Source organism: Zalophus californianus, chromosome 12 (genome assembly GCF_009762305.2).
Source record: "Zalophus californianus isolate mZalCal1 chromosome 12, mZalCal1.pri.v2, whole genome shotgun sequence".
Lineage (NCBI taxonomy): Eukaryota > Metazoa > Chordata > Mammalia > Carnivora > Otariidae > Zalophus > Zalophus californianus.
In genome coordinates, this window is record NC_045606.1 from 46,560,696 (window position 1) to 46,584,756 (window position 24,061).

At 35.4% G+C, this 24,061-nt stretch overlaps 1 protein-coding gene across 9 annotated transcripts in view; it reads right to left on the minus strand.

Annotated features, from left to right (window-relative positions):
- DGKB (diacylglycerol kinase beta) overlaps positions 1 to 24,061 on the minus strand; it is a 714,841-nt gene that overhangs the window by 193,002 nt on the left and 497,778 nt on the right. For all 9 annotated transcript variants that reach the window (XM_027574763.2, XM_027574760.2, XM_027574759.2 and 6 more), the window contains one exon: positions 1,169 to 1,259. In XM_027574763.2, the coding sequence (XP_027430564.1) occupies positions 1,169 to 1,259 (91 nt within the window). The remainder of the gene's footprint in view (positions 1 to 1,168; positions 1,260 to 24,061) is intronic.

Here is a 24,061-nt window from a genome sequence, read left to right on the forward strand (position 1 = left end):
GCCCCAATTCCTTCATCTTTTGTGATTATATTCCTTTTCGGAGTTATGATCTGATTCAGTCAAGAAGGGTATTTTCCATTCCAAGATCATCAATTCTACTTCTACTTCAATTTATCCACCAAAAATTCCAAAAATGTTACATTTTGAAATAGTGTCACTTTTGCTCTCATTATCATTTAACAGTAAATTAGGAAGCTAGAATAATGAAAAACTTAGCCAGGCCTTTATGATCTAATGGGTCCATAACTACTTTTGTTTACCAAACTTATTACCTGAGTACGTGCCGCTAATGATTTAGGTCTCATGACCATAGTAGACAAGTTATGCATTTATTTTTAAAATGAAAAGTGTTGAAGCCAATATTTCACAAATCATATCAGCTAGTCATTAGGTGTTCTGGTTCCATAATTCTATTCCTTTGGTTTGTCTTTGCCACTCATCAAAATATAACTTTTCCTTTTTCTTTACCCCCTAAAATCTCTCAATAAAACTAAGTCATTTTCTATTATAACCCATCTCCAAAAATTTTAGTCGTACCGTACCTATATTTTTTGGTAGACCTGTTTGCTCCAAATCTTTTCAAAGTGTGTCTTTTCTTGCTGTCTTTGCTCTCTCTTTTTGGCTTTTCCACTTCCTATAAATGTAATGGGGAAATGGCAACCTCAGGAACTGAGAAAAATCTAGTTAATGAATGGGAATGGAAGGAAAAAATATTTTTTTAACCTTTATTCATGAAAGTAAGTACAAATTTTGCAAACTGTGTTTTAAAGGTTATAAGATATTGAGACCTGAAAATAAGGGTTGTTTTTTTTTTTTTTGTATGTATCTTGCAATTTTTTTTCTTTCTTTTCAAATACTTTCCTTTATTTTACATTTTTCTATCCACACTATGCCTAGTAACTTCTCCATTGAGTTCTAAACTTCTCCATTGTTCCACCTCTCATCCTTTAATACTGTATTAAAAGAATTCCTACTCAAAACTTAACTTTATACTAATAATTCAGAGTGCTATTCTACCAACAAGTGACAGAAATGAAATTTTAGAATTGTGAGTTAAAGCTATGTGGATTGCTCAAAGTGTAACTCCTTACATGGGCTGTCAAAAACATATTGATAAACAAACTCAAGTAATTTCATTGTATTACAAAATATAATTAATTTTTCTTACTTCTATTTCTACAGATTCATGTAGCTTCTTGCAGGTGGCTGAGAAAGTTTCAGATGTGCCAAACTCAAAATACCAAAATTTGTTCTTCATTCTGAAAAAGGAAAGGAAGAAGCAGCTTAGGCAATTATCAATAACAGAAGGGATTTTTTAAAATTAAGTAGCCCTGTCTTGTATTATAAGTTATAAAAAAGGTTTGAGGACATATAACATTCATAATGTAATAGATGGTCACATAATTTTCAAAGCTTAAATGTTGGTGTCAAACTGTATGATTGCCCCTGAGGGAATTACAGGAATGTGTTGATCTGACAGATTCAAGTATACCTTTGACTTTTCTATGTATTGGTTGCTCAGATTTTAAAATACGATTTTAGTGCTTATAAATCTTAGCTTGATCTTACACAACTTGATTTAGACCTGCCACTCTATAATCATAAAGAGAAAAAACAATTGGGCTTTTTATGAGAAAAATGAGATTAAGCTAACTATGTTAAATTTTTCTTGATAGTCATGTACTCGTTAGAAATTGGCACGATTGGATAGCATATTAAAAAGAAACAAATCGTAGTTATCCATTAAGCTAAAATTTAGTAACTTTGGGATAACTATTCATTATTTTTTAAGATAGTATCCACCTTTCTATGAATAATAGTGGGAAATTATGATACAATATACAAGAACTAAAGAAGTGGTAATAGTATTTTATCAATATAACAAGAGTTACAAAGAAAGTATGGTTTAAAATATTTCAGTATCAAAATTTATTTTCTCCCATGACCCAAAACCATCTCTTTCTTTGTGCCTGGTAAATAAATTTATGATCATTTAATGTAATTTTACAAGGACTGACTAGGTTTTTATATTACCCAATACTGGATTTAAAAATTCATTCTCATGAAAAAAATGCAGTTCTTAATTATACATATTTTAACAAGGTGTTATGCCCTCAATTAGAAGAAAATACAGGTAAAAGGAGATACATGTTTTCACACACACAGGCAAAACAAAAATTTTTGTCATATTCAAATCTTTCATATTATATTCTTTTTGACTTAGAAATATTGATAATGTGCTTTTCACATTACAACATAAAACATTTCAGCAATTAAAAATACATTTGGCAAGGACCTTACTATTTAATTCAGCCCTATTATTTGTTATGGAAAACAATATGGAACCTAATTCAGTGTTCATTATTACACTGTGTTGAATAGAGTTCTGTGATATGAAACTACAAATTATAAAAGTAATCTCATTTACCTAGACATATTCAGTAATACAGCCTCATACAAGATCTTATTTCCTTACAAGATTTTCACTAGCCATTCTTGTATCAATTGCCTTACCTGTGCCAGTAATCTGAAAATTTCCTATTCCTAGGATTCTGGTACCATGAACCCTCATTCTTTTCTAGAGAATATTTTCCTTGAGTTATGACCTGAGTTCATATATCTGAGTAGTTAAAAATAGATGATAGCTAATTTGATAGAACAGGGGCAAACATTTAACATCAAGATCTGTGGGCCTAAGCCTACATGCAAATTTATATTAATGCAAATATCTGCTTCAGAGAATATATGTAATTTTACAAATTTATTCACTGACTGAAGTTACAAAAATTAAAAATATTTTCCTATTGACTCATCATTCTGATGAAAACATGTTATTCAGTAATTGAGAGAGAAATATTCGTCATATGCAGTAGTTTTGAGACAACCTTAGAATAATAATAAGCAGATGTTTTATGACTGTTTGGAATTGTCTTTCTACATTCAGCAAGTTTTCTGGTAACATTTTTGCGTTAGCATTTTATCCAGACCTTCCTGGATTCATTTACTCATCCATTCATTCATTCAACAAATATTTAGCAAGGACAGCAACTTCCATATGCTACTGTAATAAGTTCTAAATATATAAATATGAATACAATTATCTTTGTCTCCAAGGAACTCAGAATGTTGTAAGATGATGGGCACATAAGTTCATTAAAAAGTTAATGCTCTACAAAAATATGAGCCAAATGTTATGGGGAAACATTTCAGTGTGTCAACTACTTTTACCTGGGAGGGTCCAGAAAGCTTTAGAAGAGAAGGTGACATTTGAATTGGTTAAGTCAAAGGAGGCAAACGAAGAAAGACAAGTTCTGGGCAGTTTTAGGAGTGCAGAATGACTTAAGAGAATGCTGGGTATGAGCTAACAAGGGCCTGTTTCAGAACGTGTATGTCAAGTTAAGGGGTTTGGACCTGATATTCTAGATTAATAGGATGCTGACAGAAGTTTATTACCAGTCAAGTGACATGGCCAGTTCTGTTATATGAGCAACAAGTTTAGCAGAAATGAGTAAGAGGGCTAAAATGTTGAATGCTAGTAGTGTGAACAGAAATGTGGCTGTTGGAATAGTACAAATGAAGTCTCACTGAAGGCCTCAACCAAGTAGGGAGGGAAATGGAGAAGAGAGGCTCAATCCAAGGAGCGTAAGTGAGGTAGCACCGATAGGAATCTAATCGTATTACTAGATTGTACTAATTTCTGCCATACCCAAGTTATTTCTAAGTGTACATGTGGGAATATCAGAGCATTACTCCAGCAAAAGAAGGGCTTTGGGTTTATATTATGACAGGTTCTATCAGGGATATAATGAATACTGTATCGCAGTTTGAATATATATATATATATTCACACACACAGACACACAGACATATGCACACACACACATATACACACAAGACTTCTTATTGCACATAAATGATTACTCCCTATTTTTTTCCACTCTACCCATCAAAATTCTTCATAGCTTAATTAGGATGATGGGGAGCTTGTATCAGCTAACCAAAATATACCAACTTTAGTAAATACATCACAAAAAAAGAAATTCTGAGAATTTACATTCAGCCTTTACTCACCGTATTAGTTAGCATTACTGCTCATGTGCAAAAGCTGCTTTAAATTCTCCATTATTACAACCGTTTTATGTTTCACTTAGATAAATATATGGAGGTAATAAAAAACACATAGAATCAGATTCCACATGACAAATTAAGAGCTGTTAAATTTTATTTTTTCAACCAAACTGGTCTTTAGGTTGTAGAAATGCAAAAAAGCACATTTAAACATGTATGCTATTTATTTTTATGGCTCACATTAGAAAATGATCCAAATAATTCAAACTCAAATTTGTCAAAGAGAACCTATAGCTTTGGACTTTAAGAGTAAGATATCTGGATGTTTGACACCCTATGAAATAGCCACACCAAAGTCAAATTTATTGTATTCTTAGACAGGTTTTGTGATTGTAGGTATGATGACAAATCTCCTACAAAAAAGTTATTCATACTACTATAATTTTAATTAATATATTAAATCCTATTTCAATGAATTTAATTGTAAGTCTACAAGTTTCATTTTAATATTTAAAGTGCTTGGTTACCAGATGTTCAGGTAAAAATTCAGAAAAAAATTAGCGCACATTTATCAAGATTTTCTTACTAATAGTAGCTTTGCCTCTTTTACATATCCTCAGGGAAATGTAAATGATCAGAAATTTTATTCAAGCAAAGACTCATTCTCATCATTATGAAATTTAGGTAACGTTTAGTTTTCTAAGTTCTGAACTTTCAAATAGGTAATTTAAGTTCTAGCAATATACTTCCCTTGGAATTTTTCTTCCTGGTATACATGTCTTTTGATCTGGTTTTAGTCTGCTAAGTATTGTAAATGCAGCAAACACAAAACAAACAAACGGAACATGAATTGGCTAGTACATTTCCCAAAAAGAATAACAAAGAGCCTAATTAGATATTAAGCTCATTTCTAATGAAGATGCAACATTCAGAGAGGGGTCAAACTGCTTCATTTATCTTGCTGTAGAAAGCTCAAAAGTCATAAACACACAGAAGAAAGTTTTAATTCAGTGAAATTACTCTTAAAGGTCAACTTTTTTTTCTCAGAAATGTCTTGCTTTTATTTTTATTATATTATAAATACATATAAAATTACTAATATATTACTACTTAATATGTATAAAACTGAAAAGCCTTCTATTAGACACCTGAATCCCCTTTTCAAGTCCCTTTAACTAAGCTATTCTATCTACATTATATGGATAACAGGCTCATCAGAGTAGAAAATAAAACCCTTTTGATCATTGCTTTTCATATGAAAGTAAACACACAAGGTCTTAAGTAGCTTAGGGTTAAGAAGGATTTAAAACCAATACACTTTTCTAATCATTAAGGATGTTTCAAAAATCTCATCTTTTTCATTAGCTTTCTTTCACTTTTGTCCTGTTACGAAAGTATTTCAACAGTTAACTTCAAATCTGGTTTGAAAATTATTGTCTCGTGGAGAACAAGGTTTCTAACAACTCTCTAACTTTAATGGTAAAATTCAGTCTCCCAATTCTATGGAATAAGCTAGGAGCAGAGCAGGAATTGTAACCTTGTCTAACAATGCCCGTGACAAGAGCTGCAGTACTCGTGGCTCACAGCGATAGGGTCGGTGTTGAAAGTGGGACATTTATGTCATAGGATCTATTCACTTTTATTTGTTTTCACTCTCAAAAGGCATTGCACATAACATTGGTTATAAGGTTACTCATTTATTCCGAAACGTAGTGAGGTATTATGTTTAAAAAGACACCACAAGCCGAGTAGTAGCCCACCCCCCAGTGGAAAAAGCACTCACGGGGTAGGGTGGGGGACAGTAGGGGCCAGTAGGGGTGGGTAGGGGCCGGTAGGGGCGGCCGGACAGCAGGGTGGCAGGGCAGCAGGGCCGCGTTAGGGCCACAACTGACCATAGGTTAACAGAGGGGTAATGGCTGGGGACACCTGCAGTTTATCACCTCTTGAAATCGGTCAACTGTCATCTGTATGGACTAGAGTAATAGGCATTTGTTAAGAATCAACACCATACCCAAGCAAATGAAATGAGCAACTTCTTTTTTTTTTTTTCTTTATTCCTTTTCTTTTCTTCTTTCTTTCTCTTTCTTTTCCTTTTTTCTTTTGATTGGTAACTATACCAACACTAATAAATGGTTGTGAAAAAATAAATGGTTCAAAGTTTGAGATTTTGGAATGAGTGGCAACTTTTACTCCAGTTTATAAAAAAATCATAGTATCAAAGATTTAAGTATAGGGCGCCTGGGTGGCTCAGATGGTTAAGCGTCTGCCTTCGGCTCAGGTCATGATCCCAGGGTCCTGGGATCGAGTCCCGCATCGGGCTCCCTGCTCCTTGGGAGCCTGCTTCTCCCTCTGCTTCTCTCTCTCTCTCTCTTTCTCTCCGCCTCTGTTGCTCATGAATAAATAAATAAAATATTAAAAAAAGATTTAACTATATAAAGAGTTATATTTGCTTATAGAAATTTCAAACATGGGGTGCCTGGGTGGCTCAGTCGGTTAAGCATCTGCCTTCAGCTCAGGTCGTGATCCCAGTGTCCTGGGATCAAGTCCCACGCTTCTCCCTCTCCCTCTCCCTCTGCCTGCAGCTCCCCTTGCTTGTGCTCTCTCTCTCTCTCTGTCAAATAAATAAATAAAATCTTTAAAAAAATAAAATTAAAAAAAGAAATTTGAAACTATAATTTTATGGCAATTACTACCCATAAGAACATACTAGTGGCAGAGGTGACCATACATCTATATCATCAAATACTACACATTTGACTGATACCTTGAAACCCATGTTGTTGTTTTTTAAATAACAATTTATACTCCTTTCATAGCAAGTGAATAATGTTGATAATATTATTTCATGAGGAAGCATCACAGCTATAATGACTACAGTGGGGATATTTTGTATTCATACCAAAGAGAGCAAACATTTTTCATCTCTCCAAACAATAGGTAAAGATACAATTTTTTTAAATGACATATAAAAAATGCTTGTATCTAACGCTTATTCATAAGATATGCTTGGTAAGTCCCTCGAAGACAACGAAACAAGCTATAGAAACTTCAGAAAGAATCATATAATACTCCATCTTAGTTTGTAAAAAAATGATGGATATTCTAAAAATACAATTTTTAACCTGAATTACTTATATAAGTAAAGAAGTTTCTCATACAAAAGGATGCATCCAAAGATCAAAAAATTTCAGTATGATTTTTCAATTATTTTTTCATTCTCTTTATAAAAGAAAGAATATGCGGTGATATAGGAGTGATTTCATATATAAGAACTTTCTATAGTATTGCAAATCGATTATTTCTTTCCTAAATATTTTCTCTTTTTTATTAGAAATAATTAGGAGAATTACAATGGAAAAGTACAAAAGCACTACTGATGCCACATTGCAAAGTCCATACCAAAGAAATATATATACAGAGTAAGTTCTCAAAGAGTAGTGATAAATTAATAATTATATAAAATGTAAAACTAAACCTATAAAATGTGTAAACAATGTCAAAGCATGTTTACAACAGAATATCTTTCAATAATAATTAGATCTTTACTATTAAATATTTCATAATATTAAAAGTTTCTCTAAGAAAATTGTTAGAAAGATTAAATGAAATTTGTGATAGCAATAATTGCTACTGTTATTGAGCACAGCACCATCACAGGTGAACCCAGTGAGGCTGAGAACTCATTCTCCCAACATCACATAGGAAGGAGCATAACCTAACTCAAGAAATCCTAGCTCTTTTGCCATACTGTCTCTCATTAAATACAATAATGAATGCAGCATCACCTGAAGCTTTTTTTCTAAGCCAAAAGGGAAATGTTAGAGGTCAGATAGGTCATCATTAGATGACTCCTTTGTTCATATTTCTATTTTAAAAGAACTTTTATTCCCCTCTCCTGAAATAAGCCAACTAAAGATAACAATGGAATCTAGAGCTGACTGATGGGACCCGAAGGGAGTACACTGTGGGTTTCTATGAAAGATTTTCTACTCTGGTAAAGAGACACACACAAAGTGAAAGCTTGCCCCTCCTTTCCTGTTTTTGCATGTGGTCAAGTAAGGAGGTTATAACTGGAAATGGAGCAGCCATCTTGCCAACACGAAGGAAAAGGCAAGGGAACCCAGAGATGCTAACCCAGATCCCTGAGAGAGTTAACTGCCTTATCAGCCAACTCTAAAACAGTCCATCTCTGGATTTCTACTCATGTGATATTTATAAACAAACTTTGATTTATTTTGTGTAGTCTGTTACTTGCAGCTGATGCACAGCTCATTTTTGTTTATAAGAGAATTTTCACATAAGTTATTATGAATGAGATATTTGAAAAATCTAAATGAGGTCATCTATTTGTCATACAATACTATTTTTCTAGATGTGAAATTCTATGGTAACAAATAAAGGAGTTAAGAAGGACAATTTCTATTCAGCATAATGACTCGTGCTTATCTTTTGACTAGACATGACACTATAACTGAATTTGCTCTTGTCATTTGACTTGCTGCCCCCCCCCCGAATTTTCTAAGAATTATTTCCATGTATATATATTTGAAATAATTTTGGAAAAAAACTAAAAATAAAATCCCTTTTTGAACTGTCTCCATTTGTACCTGATGCTTTTATTATATTCAATGAACTCTGTAATGACTATTAAGCAGCTAGTAAGTTCGTAAGTCTTACTTTAGCCCATATCATATATTCAATAACTTAGAAACAGAGTCACCTGGTGATATGTGAATTGATGAAATACACCAGAATATCTGAGATCACTGTAGAAATATTTAAGATACAGTATTTTTCACTAATAAAAACAGGAATATCTAGGGCCTACCCAAAATTGATAGTCAAAATGTAATTAAGCCTTGTATGCCTCAACATAAAAGAAAGCTATGCTTTATTTATATTATTTTATTCATAATTAGAAAGTGGCTACTACACGAACACTGTCTTCAGTATGTTTAAAAACAAAAAGAGGAGGGGCACCTGGGTGGCTGAGTCGGTTAAGCGTCTGCCTTCGGCTCAGGTCATGATCCCAGGGTCCTGGGATGGAGTCCTGCATTGTTCTCCCTGCTCATGAGGGAGCCTGCTTCTACCTCTATCTCTGTCCCTCCTCCCTGCTTATGCTCTCTCTCTCTCTCTCTCTCAAATAAATAAAATCTTTAAAAAATAAAAACAAAAATACAGAAGCACTACAAATGTGAGAATTAGCATGTCTCTATACTTAACTCTATATCAGGAAAAGCTAGACTGCTCTTCTCTCTAGTGGGATAGGAACATCATTTATTCAATATTCTGAGCACCTAATCTAGGCATGGTACTACAAAAGGCATTGGAATTACATTTGTACATAAAATAAATCTCTGCTTGCACAACACTTAATTTCTAGTCAGGAAAATATATTAAATTATTTCAAATTAATAGTTGTAAGTGTTAAAACAAAGGTTTACAGGATGCTGTAAACAGGTACACAATAAAAGGGAATAGCAAGCTGAGGGTTCGGGGTGGAGGGTGGGGCATGGGTTAGCCTGGTGATGGGTATTAAAGAGGGCACACACTGAATGGAGCACTGGGCGTTATATGCAAACAATGAATCATGGAACACTACATCAAAAACTAATGATGTAATGTATGGTGATTAACATAACATAAAAAAAAAAAAAAAAGGAATAACAAGACTTCTTAAGGAAGGAGATTGGTCAGGTTTTCCAAAGACTCTAACACAGTTCCTCAACCCATCCCTTTTGCCTTTTTTTTTTTTAAGATTTTATTTATTTATTTGACAGAGAGAGACACAGTGAGAGAGGGAACACAAGCAGGGGGAGTGGGAGAGGGAGAAGCATGCTTCCCACCGAGCAGGGAGCCCGATCCCGGGACCCCGGGATCATGACCTGAGCCGAAGGCAGACACTTAACGACTGAGCCACCCAGGCGTCCCCTTTTTGCCTTGTTCTAATTCCATGACTACCAAGCAATCTGGGAGTTAATTTGGTTTTCATGGATTTTGATGTCTACGGCTTTGATGTCCTGAATGATGGAACTGTATTCTAATCCCTGGTAAGGAATTACCACCTCCTCTCCTGTATTTTAAGTGATATATAGAATTTATTACTTGGTAAACGAGCAAATGAGTAAGAGCCTAATCACTTCAGAGTGCCATGATACAATTATGCTTTTGCATTTACCAAAATGAGGATGAGACTATAATCACACGCGTAAAATACTGCCCGCTGGGAGGCCTGCCAGGGAGCCCAAAGAGCCTTCAGAGGCAGCAGGGACAATTCGCTGGATAAAATGAATGGAGTATGTTGAGCTAGATAGTGAAAGAATTGCTTGCTCACCCCCTCTCTTTCTGCCATCTACCAACTGACTCTCCTTCCTTCTCTTTCACTTTTTCTGTCTCTCTGTCTCTGTCACCCTCTCTCTCTCTTTTTCTCTGTCCTATTTGCTTTTACTGAATGTTCTAAACCAATTATTTAAGCACCAGTTATAAGAACATAGTGTTAAAATAGTTCAACAGATACTTAAAATGTACCTACCTAGCTCTGGGGAAATTAATTAAATGCAAAAAAGTTTCAGCAGACTTACAGTAAAGACAGTTCCCGTTTTTTGTCCTGACTCATGGACAACTCCTACAACCAGAATATAAATTGACTGGTAACTTTATACATTTAAGCACTACAAGGAGTTCGCATTATTAAATAGCTCTGTTTAATGACATTTGCTTTGCATATTAAAATATGAATGACAAATCACTAGACAAAACAGCTTCGTAATACATTAGGAGTTCAACATGAGGAAAAAGATATTATACAAATATTTTTGAAAACAGATTTACTTTCCATCACTGAAAAGACCATTAATACTTCTCTATTACTACAGTCAGTATTATAGAGTAATTTTAAATTAGTAATTATGTTCATTAGAACACATTATACCTGGTTGCATTTTAATGTTTCTCTTAACCAATTTTTAGGTGTTATATTTTATAAAACTTGCAAAAATAAAGAAAAAACTTACACCTCTCTAGCTCCTTCACACATTATTTCCCTTACCTTTATTCTGTGAAGACTACTGCGGTTTCATAACTTAAAAAAAAAAAAAAAAAAAAACTTCAATAAAACTTGTTTCTATTTGAAAATTAGTTAAGTGTTTTACCTTTTGTTTTTCTTCACACATCAGCAGTCCTTTTCCAATTCTGTGATAAGTATAACTTTGCATTTTGAAAATGCTGTTCACCTTAAAACTTCTCTCACACTACAACTAAAAAAAAGGGGACAATTCTCCTTTTTCCAGTGTTACAGAGGAGTGGTGTTACAAACACATTAATTATTGTGTATAAAAATGATATGGAAAGGAATCAGATATTTGAGTTATATTGAAAATATTGGTACTTTTAATCAAATTGAAGAATTATATAGTCTAACACCTGAGTCAGTAAATCCATTCTTACTTAGATTGCATTTTTTGTCACTGATTTATATCTTAAGGGACCCAGATGACTCCCTGAAATACCATGATCTGTTTTTGTTTATAGTAAATATGCTATAACTTATATAAAATATTCAGGCTGACTTGTACATAAACTAATTGACAGAAGTAGACTTTATAATTTGGAGATTTATCATTGTGCTGGTATATTCAAGTACATGTTGGATAATTCTAAGACATGTGAAAGAAACATTTCCTCTCTTTTTCTCTCTACTATTATCTACTATTTTATTTTAAAAATATGCCTAGCCCATACTGTTTCCTTCTATTTGAAATCATGCTCATATAAACAGATAATAAATGAAGATGAAATCCATTTGGAAATATTTTATAAGATAAAACTATTTTCAATTTATATGACCAATATTACCATAAACAAATCAACAAATCACCATTTTTTTTGCTATATTAAAACACTTAGGAACAAGTTGCATTGTTTTCCAGAATTTAAATAAAAAGCATCTTCATTTTTCAACTGAGGTAGACAAAATGAGATCCTTGTCCACAAAACTGGTACTACAATCTGAACCTAGATACAGTGTTGAAGTCATTACATTCTGAATAGTATTGGATATTTATAGTCACTCATTTAGGTTAATGACTCATTTAGAGATGTTTCCTATTCTGAACAGATTATACAGATTAGAGAGAATATCTCATTGTCATTTTGCATCCATCAATACGAAAAGAAAATTTCTTGGAGGCACTTTTTAGTGAATGGTCAAATATTCATAAAATAACAAGATTATTCATAATTATATAATATGTTTTAGTGTCGCTAAATCTCGCCAGAGTTCATTATCATGGATTCATGAAATCACATATGTGAGTAGGAACTCTACTTCCCATTCAGCTATTTCCCTAAAAATTTAGAACCTAATCATTTGAGACAGATGAAAACAAAAAGCAACTTCCTTAGGAACATGAAAGAAAAAAACAAAAAGGAATGTCTATTAGCTGTGTTCACTCATTCATTCAACAAATACTTACTGAAAATCTCTTACGTGCCAAGCACTGTTTTAGTTGCTGCAAATTCATCAATGATTAAAATAAAGTTCCTATTTTCATATTGCTCATAGCCATTATTTGTCTAAATGTGAGATTAGATTGTCTACTCTCCCTTTGAATTAGTAAACCACTCTCTCCAACTCTTATTCTTAGAGCAGAGTATATATAAAATAAAAGCCCAAAACAAACATAACAAAATATAAACATTTTAATCAGCCAATTCCTGGACTTCAAAATTAAATGACAGTTATATTAAATAATTAAAGTAGTGTTTAACACAATGTAGATTATTTAATGGACACAAATTCTTCCCAGTCCTGTATGTATGCCCCTATGCAGTGGAACTATGCCACTTTTCCCTTCTGGAGGTAAGTCTCTTTCTCCAACCCCTTGAACCTGGGCCTTAGGGAATTACTGTGACCAACAGAATGAAGCAGAAGTGATGGTGTGCAAGTTCCAGAGCCTAGGCCTCAAGGGGCTTGTAAATGCCACTTTCCCCCCTCTTGGAGCACTGTGCCAAGGACTCAATGCTGTGAAGAGGCCCAGGATGGAAAATGATGTGAGGAGGAAGATCCAATATACAAGTTGAACCCTGCTCATCCATTGGTTTCCTGAAGCTGAAGAGCTGCCCAGCCAACTCACAGAAATACAAGAAATAATAAACTGCTGTTGTTTTAAGTCACAAAGTTTGATGTGTTGCTAAAATGAAGAAAAGACACAAAAAGATATTACATATCTTATAATGTGCTAAGCACAACACATACAAAAGTCAGTAAAACTTTCCATAGCTCTGCTTACAGTCCTTGCCCTACAGTATAGTGGAAAAGATAGGAATTTCTCAAATACACAAATATTGTGAAATTGCTATGGTAATATGAGGCAGAAGGAAAAGTAAAGATACTTCACGAGAAGTTATAATTACTGGGAGGGAAGCTCATTTCTGGCACAGGTGATTATAAGCACAAAGGCACTGTGGTAGAAAGCAGATACCTAAAACTAAATGAAAGAAGGCCGAAGAGCCTAGAAGAGACATTGTAAGATTGTACTAGCATGTTAGGGGCAGGTATTTATCTGTATAGCCTATGTGTCTTATGATGAATACTGTTAGTAGCAGTGCATATATAATATTTATATTTCTTTGGTCTGTGGATGTTCTTTGATGCAATTATTGGCGTATGAACATTGAGGAAATGGCAGCAAAACATGTTATAAAAAGATCACCAAAGCAATAGCTGAATTTCATTCTTCAGAATCTTTGTGTATTCAAACCCTCTGAGTTGAAACTAAATAAATATAATAATGGAAATGAATGAGAGAGAAATGAGCTCCAGTGATTGTGGTTGTATTTGTCTTTCAATTGAAAAACTAGACCTTTACTTTGAAGAAAAGAGTATGATAGAGCAAATCAATATAGTAATATCCAGGCAAATCAACAAGTTTCTCTTCTATTTGTTGGCTCTGTACTATGTGGTCATCAACTTTATTAATTCAGTATAATGTAGAGACTATGCAAAATTCTTAAAGTGTGATGAAATTTCCAAACTCTTACTGTTTTCACAAAAGTGCCTTGTGAAAAAGTAATGATTATTTCCAATCAGATAAAACTAGTGAAATATTTCTTTTGGAAACCAACTTTTGCTTTCCTCTCAGTTAAGAAAACACAGATTTTGCCATTAACAACCCTAAAGTTCCCTTCCTTTGCCTTCTAGACTCACAATAATATTATCGCCCAAAGTAGAGGCAAGTGACAATGAAGAGGACACATTTTGAGAGATTACTGATTTAAGCAATAACCCCTTAAAGAAAGGCAAACAAAAAGAAAAAAAAGAAAGAAAAGAAAAATTCTGAATTCTTTTTGTTACATTCAATCGTCACAATAGAGTAATTTTCTCTCATCATCCATAAATCTATCATCTTGCTAATACTTTAGTAAAATCATTTCATTGTAGCACATAATATATATTAATAAGCTACTAGACTTTTTCTAATAATCTACTTTCCTTTCCACTTTAGATTTAACAATCATATCATAATCACTGTTCTGCTTGCAAATGAATCATATGCAATAGTAAGGAAATAGCTGTGAGAGAGATGCAGCCCAGGAGAGATTTAATCATAGGAAATGGCTGACTTTTTATTTCCAATAACCATCTGCACTCATGGTAAATCAGGTGCTAATGAAGCTTAGGACCAGACTGCACAGGAGCATAAATCTCAAGAACCAAAAGTCGTGGAGCAACAGACTTCAGAAAAAAACAGAATTTGCTAAGGAAATGCACCAAGATTATCATATAGAAGGTCACCATCTGCAAATGTGTCACATAAAGGAATATATTTGGTAGTCCAAACACCACTTTATGACACTGGCTACAAACATTAAATATGTATCTTTCTTTTGAAACTTACCACTTTAAAATATTAAGAACATTTATGGGTTTCCTCCTAGACAGTCAACATCTTGAGGGTAGGGGTTATCCCTGCCAATTTCATTTTAATCTCCTTCATAGCGCCTTAGACTTATAAACACTCAATATTTGAAGAATAAATGACGGGAATAAAATTATTACTTGTAGACTTCCACTTTTAGTACAGAAAAGCATTGCAGAATTTTTTTTCTAGTAGATGAAGAAGCCAAATCTAAATTTGTTGGAAGTTATGCCAGACATGAGATTGGACTCAAGACTTCTCAGCATCAGTCAATATGACTATGTTTTCTAAGACTATGGTCTCTGTCATTGCAATCCTCAGCTTCATGCCTCCCTCAGTCATTGTTGGAGTGATATCCAAAATATGAATTAGGATGGAAGTATAGTGGCAGAGGCCAGCCCAGAACCACCAGTATAATTCAAATTCTGTATCACAGAAAAAGAATTGACAGCTGAGGACTTGACAAAATATTGACCTTTTTCTGTATGCTAGTATAAAACATGGACCATATCTATACCCATGATTATTAATGATTGCATTTTTAAACATTTGCAAATAATACAAAAGCAAGAACCTGGAATCATAGGTAAAGATGATGTATGAGATTTCTACTAACACTAGAATCAACTTGAATTCCCCATCATCCCCAACTTAATACGGCTTAGCATTCTCAATTGTTTACCATGTATGCAGAAATCCTAGTGAAGTGCTAAAAAGTCCTTTCTCCCACTTTTGTAAAAATAAACCTGTAAAACACACACACACACACACACACACACACACACACACACACACACAATCTAGACACTTGAGCCAATTAGTCTGTAGTTAGCTTTATGAATTACATAAGGTAAAAAGAGCAGCAGTTCTTAATTTTCAGTGGGCCATGATACTTTGAGAATTTGATAAGAATCATGAACCTTCTTTCCTAAAACATACACATGATTCATATGTAAAGGATCATGCCTAAAATTTCAGAAATTTTATAGTCTCCTTGAAATCAACTGACAGTGCCCACAACTATATAAACCCAGGTTAAAAGTCCTGACTATGATTGTATTTGCAACCTCAAGGATCAACAAAAATCCCCAAGGTGTCATAAATGACAGATCTTGAAGTAAATTATTTTTTATTTCTTTTTCAAAGTCATTTGGTATCAGCATGTATCACGTTAGATCACAAATGCAATTTTCAACTTGTGTTTTCATATATCTCCATGAAATCCATGTGAAAGAAAATAATTGTTCTCATTTAAATTGAGAAGACAAACGCAGTTTACCATTTAATAGATATGATAGATTGAGAACAAAATACATAGAGCTACAGTCAGATATTTATTTTGCTATTCTAATGAGAATTCACAAAATTAGAGTTGATTACATTTTATGGGTGGGATTTAACCCTCAAGTATTTTACTTGAAGCCAAATCCTAGTCTTTTCTCAATTCCACAAATAATACAAACTGAAAAGGGATTTCATAGTATCTCATATTGTTATTAGGCATCTTTTATAATAATGAATTATTATTAAAGATAGATTTGAAACCTAAATATTACATTTATTTTTTAAACTATTTTTTGAAAGATTTTATTTCTTTATTTAACAGAGAGAGAGAGAGAAAGATCACAAGCAGCGAGAGTAGCAGAAGGAGAGGGAGAAGCAGGACCTCCATGGAGCAGGGAGCCTGACGCAGGGTTCGATCCCAGGACCCTGGGATCATGATCCGAGCCGAAGGCAGATGCCCAACCAACTAAGCCACGCAGGTGCCCCCTAAATATTAAATTTAAACTTGATGTTTTCTTCAAAAATTTCCTTTAGAAAGCAATATATTTTCATAATTATATCCTTTATTGTGTTAAAAAATAGAAATAATTAAAAAATATGTGAAGGAACATACAATTAACAACACAGCCTGTAATGCAAATAACTCATAACTTGTGGTAACAAGCAGCAATGAGTTTAAGAAACACATGCCAGGGATGCCTGGGTGGCTCAGTCGGTTAAGCATCTGTCTTCAGCTCAGGTCATGATGCCAGGGTCCTGGGATGCAGCCCCGCATCGGGCTCCCTGCTCGGTGAGGAGTCTGCCTCTCTCCTGCCTGCTATTCCCCCTGCTTGTGCTTGCTGTCTCCCCCTCTTTCTCTATCAAATAAATAAATAAAATCTTAAAAAAGAAAAAGCAACACATGCCAAAGCACTGCAGTCGTAAGTATCTGCATCCTTGTGACTTGGCTTTTACTTGTTTTGTGATATCTGTACCATTACGAGAGATGTGTATAATAGGATTTACACATACTGATGATTTCTTAGAGCATTTCCTAGAGCAATTAGCAGGTACCAAATCATGTTTGTATGTATTATATTAATCTATCACTTTATATATTCACGTTGTTTTAGTACTCATATACTTTCTTAGAAAACATACAAATGGTGAATATTCTTAACTTTGAATATTATTCAGCCATAAAAAAGAATGGACTCTTGCCATTTGCTAAGTGAAGTCAGAGGGAAACAGATACCATATGATTTCACTCATATGTGGCATTTGACAAAGAAATGAGCAAAGGAAAAAAAAAAGAGAGAGAGACAAACCAAGAAAAAGACTCTTAACTATAGAAAACTGATGGTCACCAGAGGGGAGGAAATTGGGGGATGGGTAAAATAGGTGACAGGGATTTAGGAGCGCACTTGCGATGAGCACCAGGTGTTGTATGGAAGTGTTGAATCACTGTATTACACAACTGACGCTAATATTACACCCTATGTTAACTTCTGACCAACGACCTTTCTGACCGAGGCTACTTCTGTCCAAAGAGGTGTTAGTTAATAAACATGATGTGAGTCATTTCAGGAGTGGAACATTTAATTGCCAAGGTGAGCTCCTCTGGAATTCTTTTCTTTCACACTGAATGGCAAGGTTCAAATATGTGGCTGTGCTATCAATTTGGATTTTCTTTTTTTTTTTTAAAGATTGACTTATTTGAAAGAGAGAAAGAGAGTGGGGAGGGGAAGGGGCAGAGGGAGAGAATCTCAAGCAGACTCTCCAATGAGTGCCACGTGGGGCTCAACCTGGGGCTGGATCACAACCTGAGCCAAAATCACAAGTTGGACACTCAACCAACTGAGTCACCCAGGTGCCCCTTGACTTAGATTCTTGATTGAACAGAGTAAACAATGTTCCCCTGCCCTTGCAAAGAACTTGGAACATGAAAGAGATACTTTGTGGTCGGAACATGAAAGAGATATTTTGTGGTTTTCAGTCACCTTTATTTCTGGGGTTGTTTCTTGTCTTGGCATACCACTTCCTATCATGTTGAAACATGCTCTAACATACATTTTCAAACATTGTTGCTCCACTCCCAGACTATTCTCCAAAGAGGAGCCATGTTGTGTTTCATTATTTCAATTTGTGAGTTACTGTTATATTGAATCAAACTGGTTGAAGCATTATCACACACTAAATCATTTTTGAAATTTGTCTTTAAATTTGTTCTATAGAATTAATTTTTTGTTCAAAATAAAGTTTCAGTTCATTAATTAAAATGTTAGTTTCATCAAAACTCCTAACCTAAGGCTGAAATGTCTCCCCTGTCCTAGTTCACGACTGATGAAAGAAGAAAGTTGATAAGGAAGAGGGGAAGGTTCTTTCCTCATTTCTCACCTAGGACTTCTTTTCTTCCTGCTCCACCTTATTATCCATGTTCTCTGACTCTTCCGATTTAGAGCACCAGGTAGGATAAGAGGTAAAGAGATAGTTCTACTTGATTTGTATCACAACTTCAATTAGTACTTTCTAGTTTTGTCATATTTTTAACATTGACTGTGCTCTTGAGCCCTCCTTGCTTTCATTTTCTCAGAGATTCCTCCCTGTACAGTCCTCCACCCTTTACCTCTAACACTAAAGATACTTCTGCTGCAATCCTTGGCATGGTCAAGAGCTTTGCCACTCCTCATTTTGACCTCCTCCACATCCAGTGGACGGCTGCCCATCTAACTTCCATAATCGTTCTGCTGAGGTGACTTTTTTCTTTCTGAAAGACTCAAAACAATCCCAAAGCAGCTCATGGTATTCCCTCTCCTCTCTGCAGAGCTCACACATCTAGCCTTCAGGCTACATGTCTGCCTGATGAACTCAGAGACCACACACTGCAGTCTTCTGTTCTATTATCAATAGCCACTTTAGTCAGCTTCCTGCCCTTTACCTCACCCAGACCTGACTCACACACGATGTGCTTGCTGCAAAGCAGTGGACACGTATAAAGATCTCTAAGTGAACTTCTTAAACCTCCCCTCCCACTTTTGGGTTAGGTGGGGTTAGCAGGGATTGGCTTTACTGGGAGGACTGAAGTGCACCTGACAGAGTATCTCCCTCCAGAGAAATCCTCTTGGAAATTCTTCCAATCTCCACCCCTTGGCTCTTTTATACCTTTGGTGGGGTGGAGTGCTTTAACTGTCTTAAAACTGGTTCTGTATTAGCACCTCTCTTTGGAATGTGCCTCAACTGAAACTCCCATTATAATAATCTCTTCCAAATAAATATAAATCAAGTTTTACCAACCCCACCTCTCCCCCAGGCTCTCACCCACATCCTTATTAAAATCCTTCAGCGACTTTATGTGAATTTAGCATACAATCAAATTAAGCCTATGAAGCCCTACATGATCTAGAGCCTACCTGTTTTAATAATGTTGTGATAATAAGAGCTAGTTATAGGGGTCTTCTTTGATTCTTATATGAAGGCACTTTCTGGCCTTAGAGCAGGGTTCCTCAGTCTCGGGACTACTGATAATTTACTGCCAGATTATTCTTTGTTGTGTAGGACAATGCTGTGCATTGCAGGATGCTCAGCAGTATACCAGTCCTCTCCCTACTATATGCCAGTTGTACTTCTGCCTTGTGACAATCAAAAATGTTTCCAGGCACTGCCAAATGTCCCCTGAGGAGAGGGCAAATCATCCACCTGTTGCCTTAGAAATTTCACATGATACTCCCTCTCCCTAGAAGTTTCTCTTTCTCATTCTTCACTTAGAAAATTCTTACTTGTCTTTAGCCCTGGATGACCAAAACTAAATCTTATTATAAAGCATCCCATACCTCACTTTTTCTTTGCGACCAGACAGGTTTTTAAGAATCTCCTTCCCATCCTTTCCAAGGAGATCCTTTCTGAAGGTTGGTACCTGGCACGTGGCACACGCCAAGGTTAGAACAACAAAATGAGGCCATTGATCAGGCAAGTGAGGGGTGAGGGATGAGGGTGAGGGGTGAGGGTGAGGGGTGAGGAAAAGCCATGTCTCTGTTGGGAGAACTCTCCAGGCAGTATAAGTTTTAATTTTCTTTTAGATATGCAATTTGCTAAATCCCAAGCCTTCACTGATGTTTCCTCTGAGAGTGGAATAGATACAAAGGAATGAGGAACGAGAGCTAACGTGGAATGAACATACACTATGTGCCTTACACAAAATGACAGGTTCTGTCCTCACAATGGATTTGTGACCAGCCTCAACTTTATTTTACAGAGGACAAAACTGAGACACAGAAAAAAATAAATTATTAGTTCAAAGTCAGGTATTGGCTTCAATACTGACAGCTTTGTGCAGGCGAGGCACAGACCTGTCTTCGGTCTTCATACTTGCTCTACTCTCTGCCTGCAATTTTCCTCCCCCTGAATAACCACATGCCTTTCAGGTCTCTGGTCACATGCCACCTTCTCAGAGAGGACTTCTTGACTACTGTGTTTAAAATTCAACCCCGGCCCTGTCCTGGCATTCCTTGCCATGTTTTCTTCCACAGAACTTCCTACCTTCCAAAATACTGATGTTTTAGTTGTCGATTATCTATGTCTCTCAAAAGACTAGAAATTCCTCGAAGGTAAGGATCTTGTTGCATGGCTCTGTCCTCAGTGCCTACAACATGCTTTAAATGTGGTAAATTGTCCACAATATTTGTTGAGTAAGTTGAGTACATTTCCAACCTCAACACGGCGGTCTTAGTATTTGAGTCAAACCAGACAGCATAGAGACCTGGGCTGAAATGTTGGCTCAAACTTGTTTCAAGCATGATTTAATTTTAGTTTTCTACAAATAAGGATACCAGCAGTGAAACGGTATACAGATAATCCAGGAGACAGGAGTATAGAAGTGGCCCTCTCATGCCTCTCTAGTTTCTGCTCAGAAAGCAAAAGCAGTGGACACCCAGCTTGCACTTATGGGAAGCTGCCCCATGAGTTGAACCTAGGCTGGCACAGAACATCCAAGACAGCCGTGGCTGAAATCAGAAGGAGCCTGAGAGGATTCTTCATGGGGCACCAAAGTCACCTGCTCTGATAATCCACAATAGTAACCTTTTCTAGTTCTCAAAATTCTCTTTAATTTCATAACTAATCTAACTCTTCATGCAATATTTTAAATATATGTTCTATCCTTCTTGTCACAGATATTGTGAAAACAGATGCTTACTCTTATCACAAAAATAACCTTTTATCAGATGAAGATTTTACTGCCCCCCCCACCAAAAATTAACGAAGTTACCAACTAGGCAGTTTCTCATTTTAATTAAATCATAGGAATAATTTTCCTCTCTCCCTAAACCTATTAAAAGTCCAGTACTTTATAGCAGAGATGTCAGGGAATGATTCACAAATTAATGAAACTGTAGTTACAGTGCTCTAAACTTTAGGGAAGAGAATTATAAAGGCCTTATACAATCATGATTGCACCCCTCCCCTGCCCCTTCAGCAGCATGTGTGTTGCTTATTTAAATACTAAACCTATGTAAAGCCACTTTATGAACAATTTTGCACTAATTTTCTAAGGTGATTAAGGAATACCCAGATATTTCCATGCAGGCAGATTGGCGAGTTTGATCAAACATTCAGACCATAATCTTGTTCCTTGACGCAGAAGTGGGCTTTCTATAAATGGCCAAACTTGGAAATTTTGTAGACAGCGTAAGAGTATGGGGCCCCTTCCTCGCTCGCAAAGCCATGGAGGGAACATTTCCAGGAAACCCATAGCACAAGGCTGCATGTGGCCTTTGAAACTTAAAGGCAATACTTAGAAAGTGTTAAGTATAGGACTATCTCTGTTGTGCAGTCCAAGTTGTGATGTTAGAGCACCCAGATAATAGGATAGGGGGTTCAGAACCATGAGAACCCCTAAATTTGAGATACTTTTGTGTCATAATGTTCTGAGTTCTGTCTCCAAGGATTTTATCCTTTGACCCAGTGTGCAAAATTGTTTCCTGATTAGGCCGTTTCAAGGCTAAAGGGACAAAAATAGGGCTGAGCAGCCAGCCAGCCAAATGTACCTTTTATAAATCTATCTCTAAACTTGCAGAGAACTCTAACAATGGTTTCATTAATTTAGCAATCATTCAATGTCATATCTATTATAATGTACTGAGCTCTTAAGAGAGAAAGAAAAAAGAAAATTGTTTTATTCTCATGATTTAATTTAAAATGGAAAATGAAAAATTGCATTGATGGTAGTCTTGTTAAACTTTTTTGATTTGCTTTATGATTTAAAGTATAGACTTTCTTTTCCTGAGGCCTGTGCTTTTGTCTACTATTTTACAACTCCTCGGTGAACATTCTTATCTTTCCAGGACAGATATGAAAACACTTAAGCGATTTTAATAAAACTGGTAATATGTACTTAAAACTTGGTAACAAGTACAGTCCCAAAAGATAGTCGTACTAAAACAGTATATATCAAAACAATATACCTAGCCAGGACGCTTGCAAGTCATCTGTGCTAATGATGAAGCACTGTGTTCTCCGTCAACCATCATGCACCTTACCTTGGCTGGGCCCCTCTCCCGATCCCTAGAGCCCTCCTGGGGACATCTGCCAAAACCAGTGCCCCACTCCCAGGGTGAACTGTGCTCCCCTTGGCTGTGTGCAGAATTGTTCACAGTGGGGGCTTGGGATTTTCCCTCTGAAGTTTTCCTCAGAGTGCTTCTTTGATGATGGTCTAAAATTTCTGTCTTTCTAATTCACAAAAGGTGTTCCTAGAATGGAAATTTCTTGGATCTGCCGGCCTACTAAGGGTCCCCTATGATTCTTCAGTGCAGTTGAAGTGTATCAGACTCACTCAGTCAGACACTCTTGGGATAGCTCAGACTTAACCCAGGCTGGCCCAGCAGAAACTGTGTAAATTGTGTGACTGGACTCCTGGACAAAGACTTCTACTGAAAGCAGCACATAATGAAAGACAAATGAATTTAATTCTGGCTCATGAGGCCTCTACTGATTTTTAAAAGCTGTTGTTTTTATGAACATTGGTTCTCTTTGGAGGTTCAGCCATTTCTAGGGGACAAGAAGATGACATTCTAATCCATCCGCCTATATAAACAGACTCAAAAATATAACAATGTTAATTTCGTAGTTGTGAATGTTCACTTCTTAGTTTGGTAAATGTATCATAACTATGTAAGGATGTTAAGGGTAAACTAGATAAAAGGTATACAGAAATTTTCTACACCACTTTTGAAAATTTCTGTAAATTTAAAATTATTTCAAAATAAAAATTGTCTTTAAAAAATTAGTGGCAGAGGAGATATCCAGTAATTCAAAAAGTCAAACACACCCTAGGGAATGATGTAATCAGTCTTTATAAAGGATGGAAAATTATCTGATATCTATTTTTAGAACCACTGACTATTTTTATTAAAGACTAACACTAAATTCCTCAACCACTGTATTTCTGTATAAAACACTCATAGATTTAGGGAAATGCATATGGTAGGATAGGTACTGAAAACTTAAAACCTCAAAGGGACCCTTACAGATCCCTTATTTTAAATAAATGATGTATTGGAAAGCATTTACCTACTTTTTTTCTTTAGACCTCCTTTTACTAGGTGATTATGCAAATAGAATTAAAAAGGGGGAAAAAAACAATCTTTGTTTTTGCTCTTGTCCATTATAATTATTTACACAATTTGGTAAAGTACGAAAGTGGTTGTTAGGAAAACTAATTTGGAACGATAGGAGGAAATTTTCATTAAAAATAAGGTAAGGCCTAATGAGATTGGGAAAATGTCATCTGAAGAAAAAAAATTAACATATATATTTAA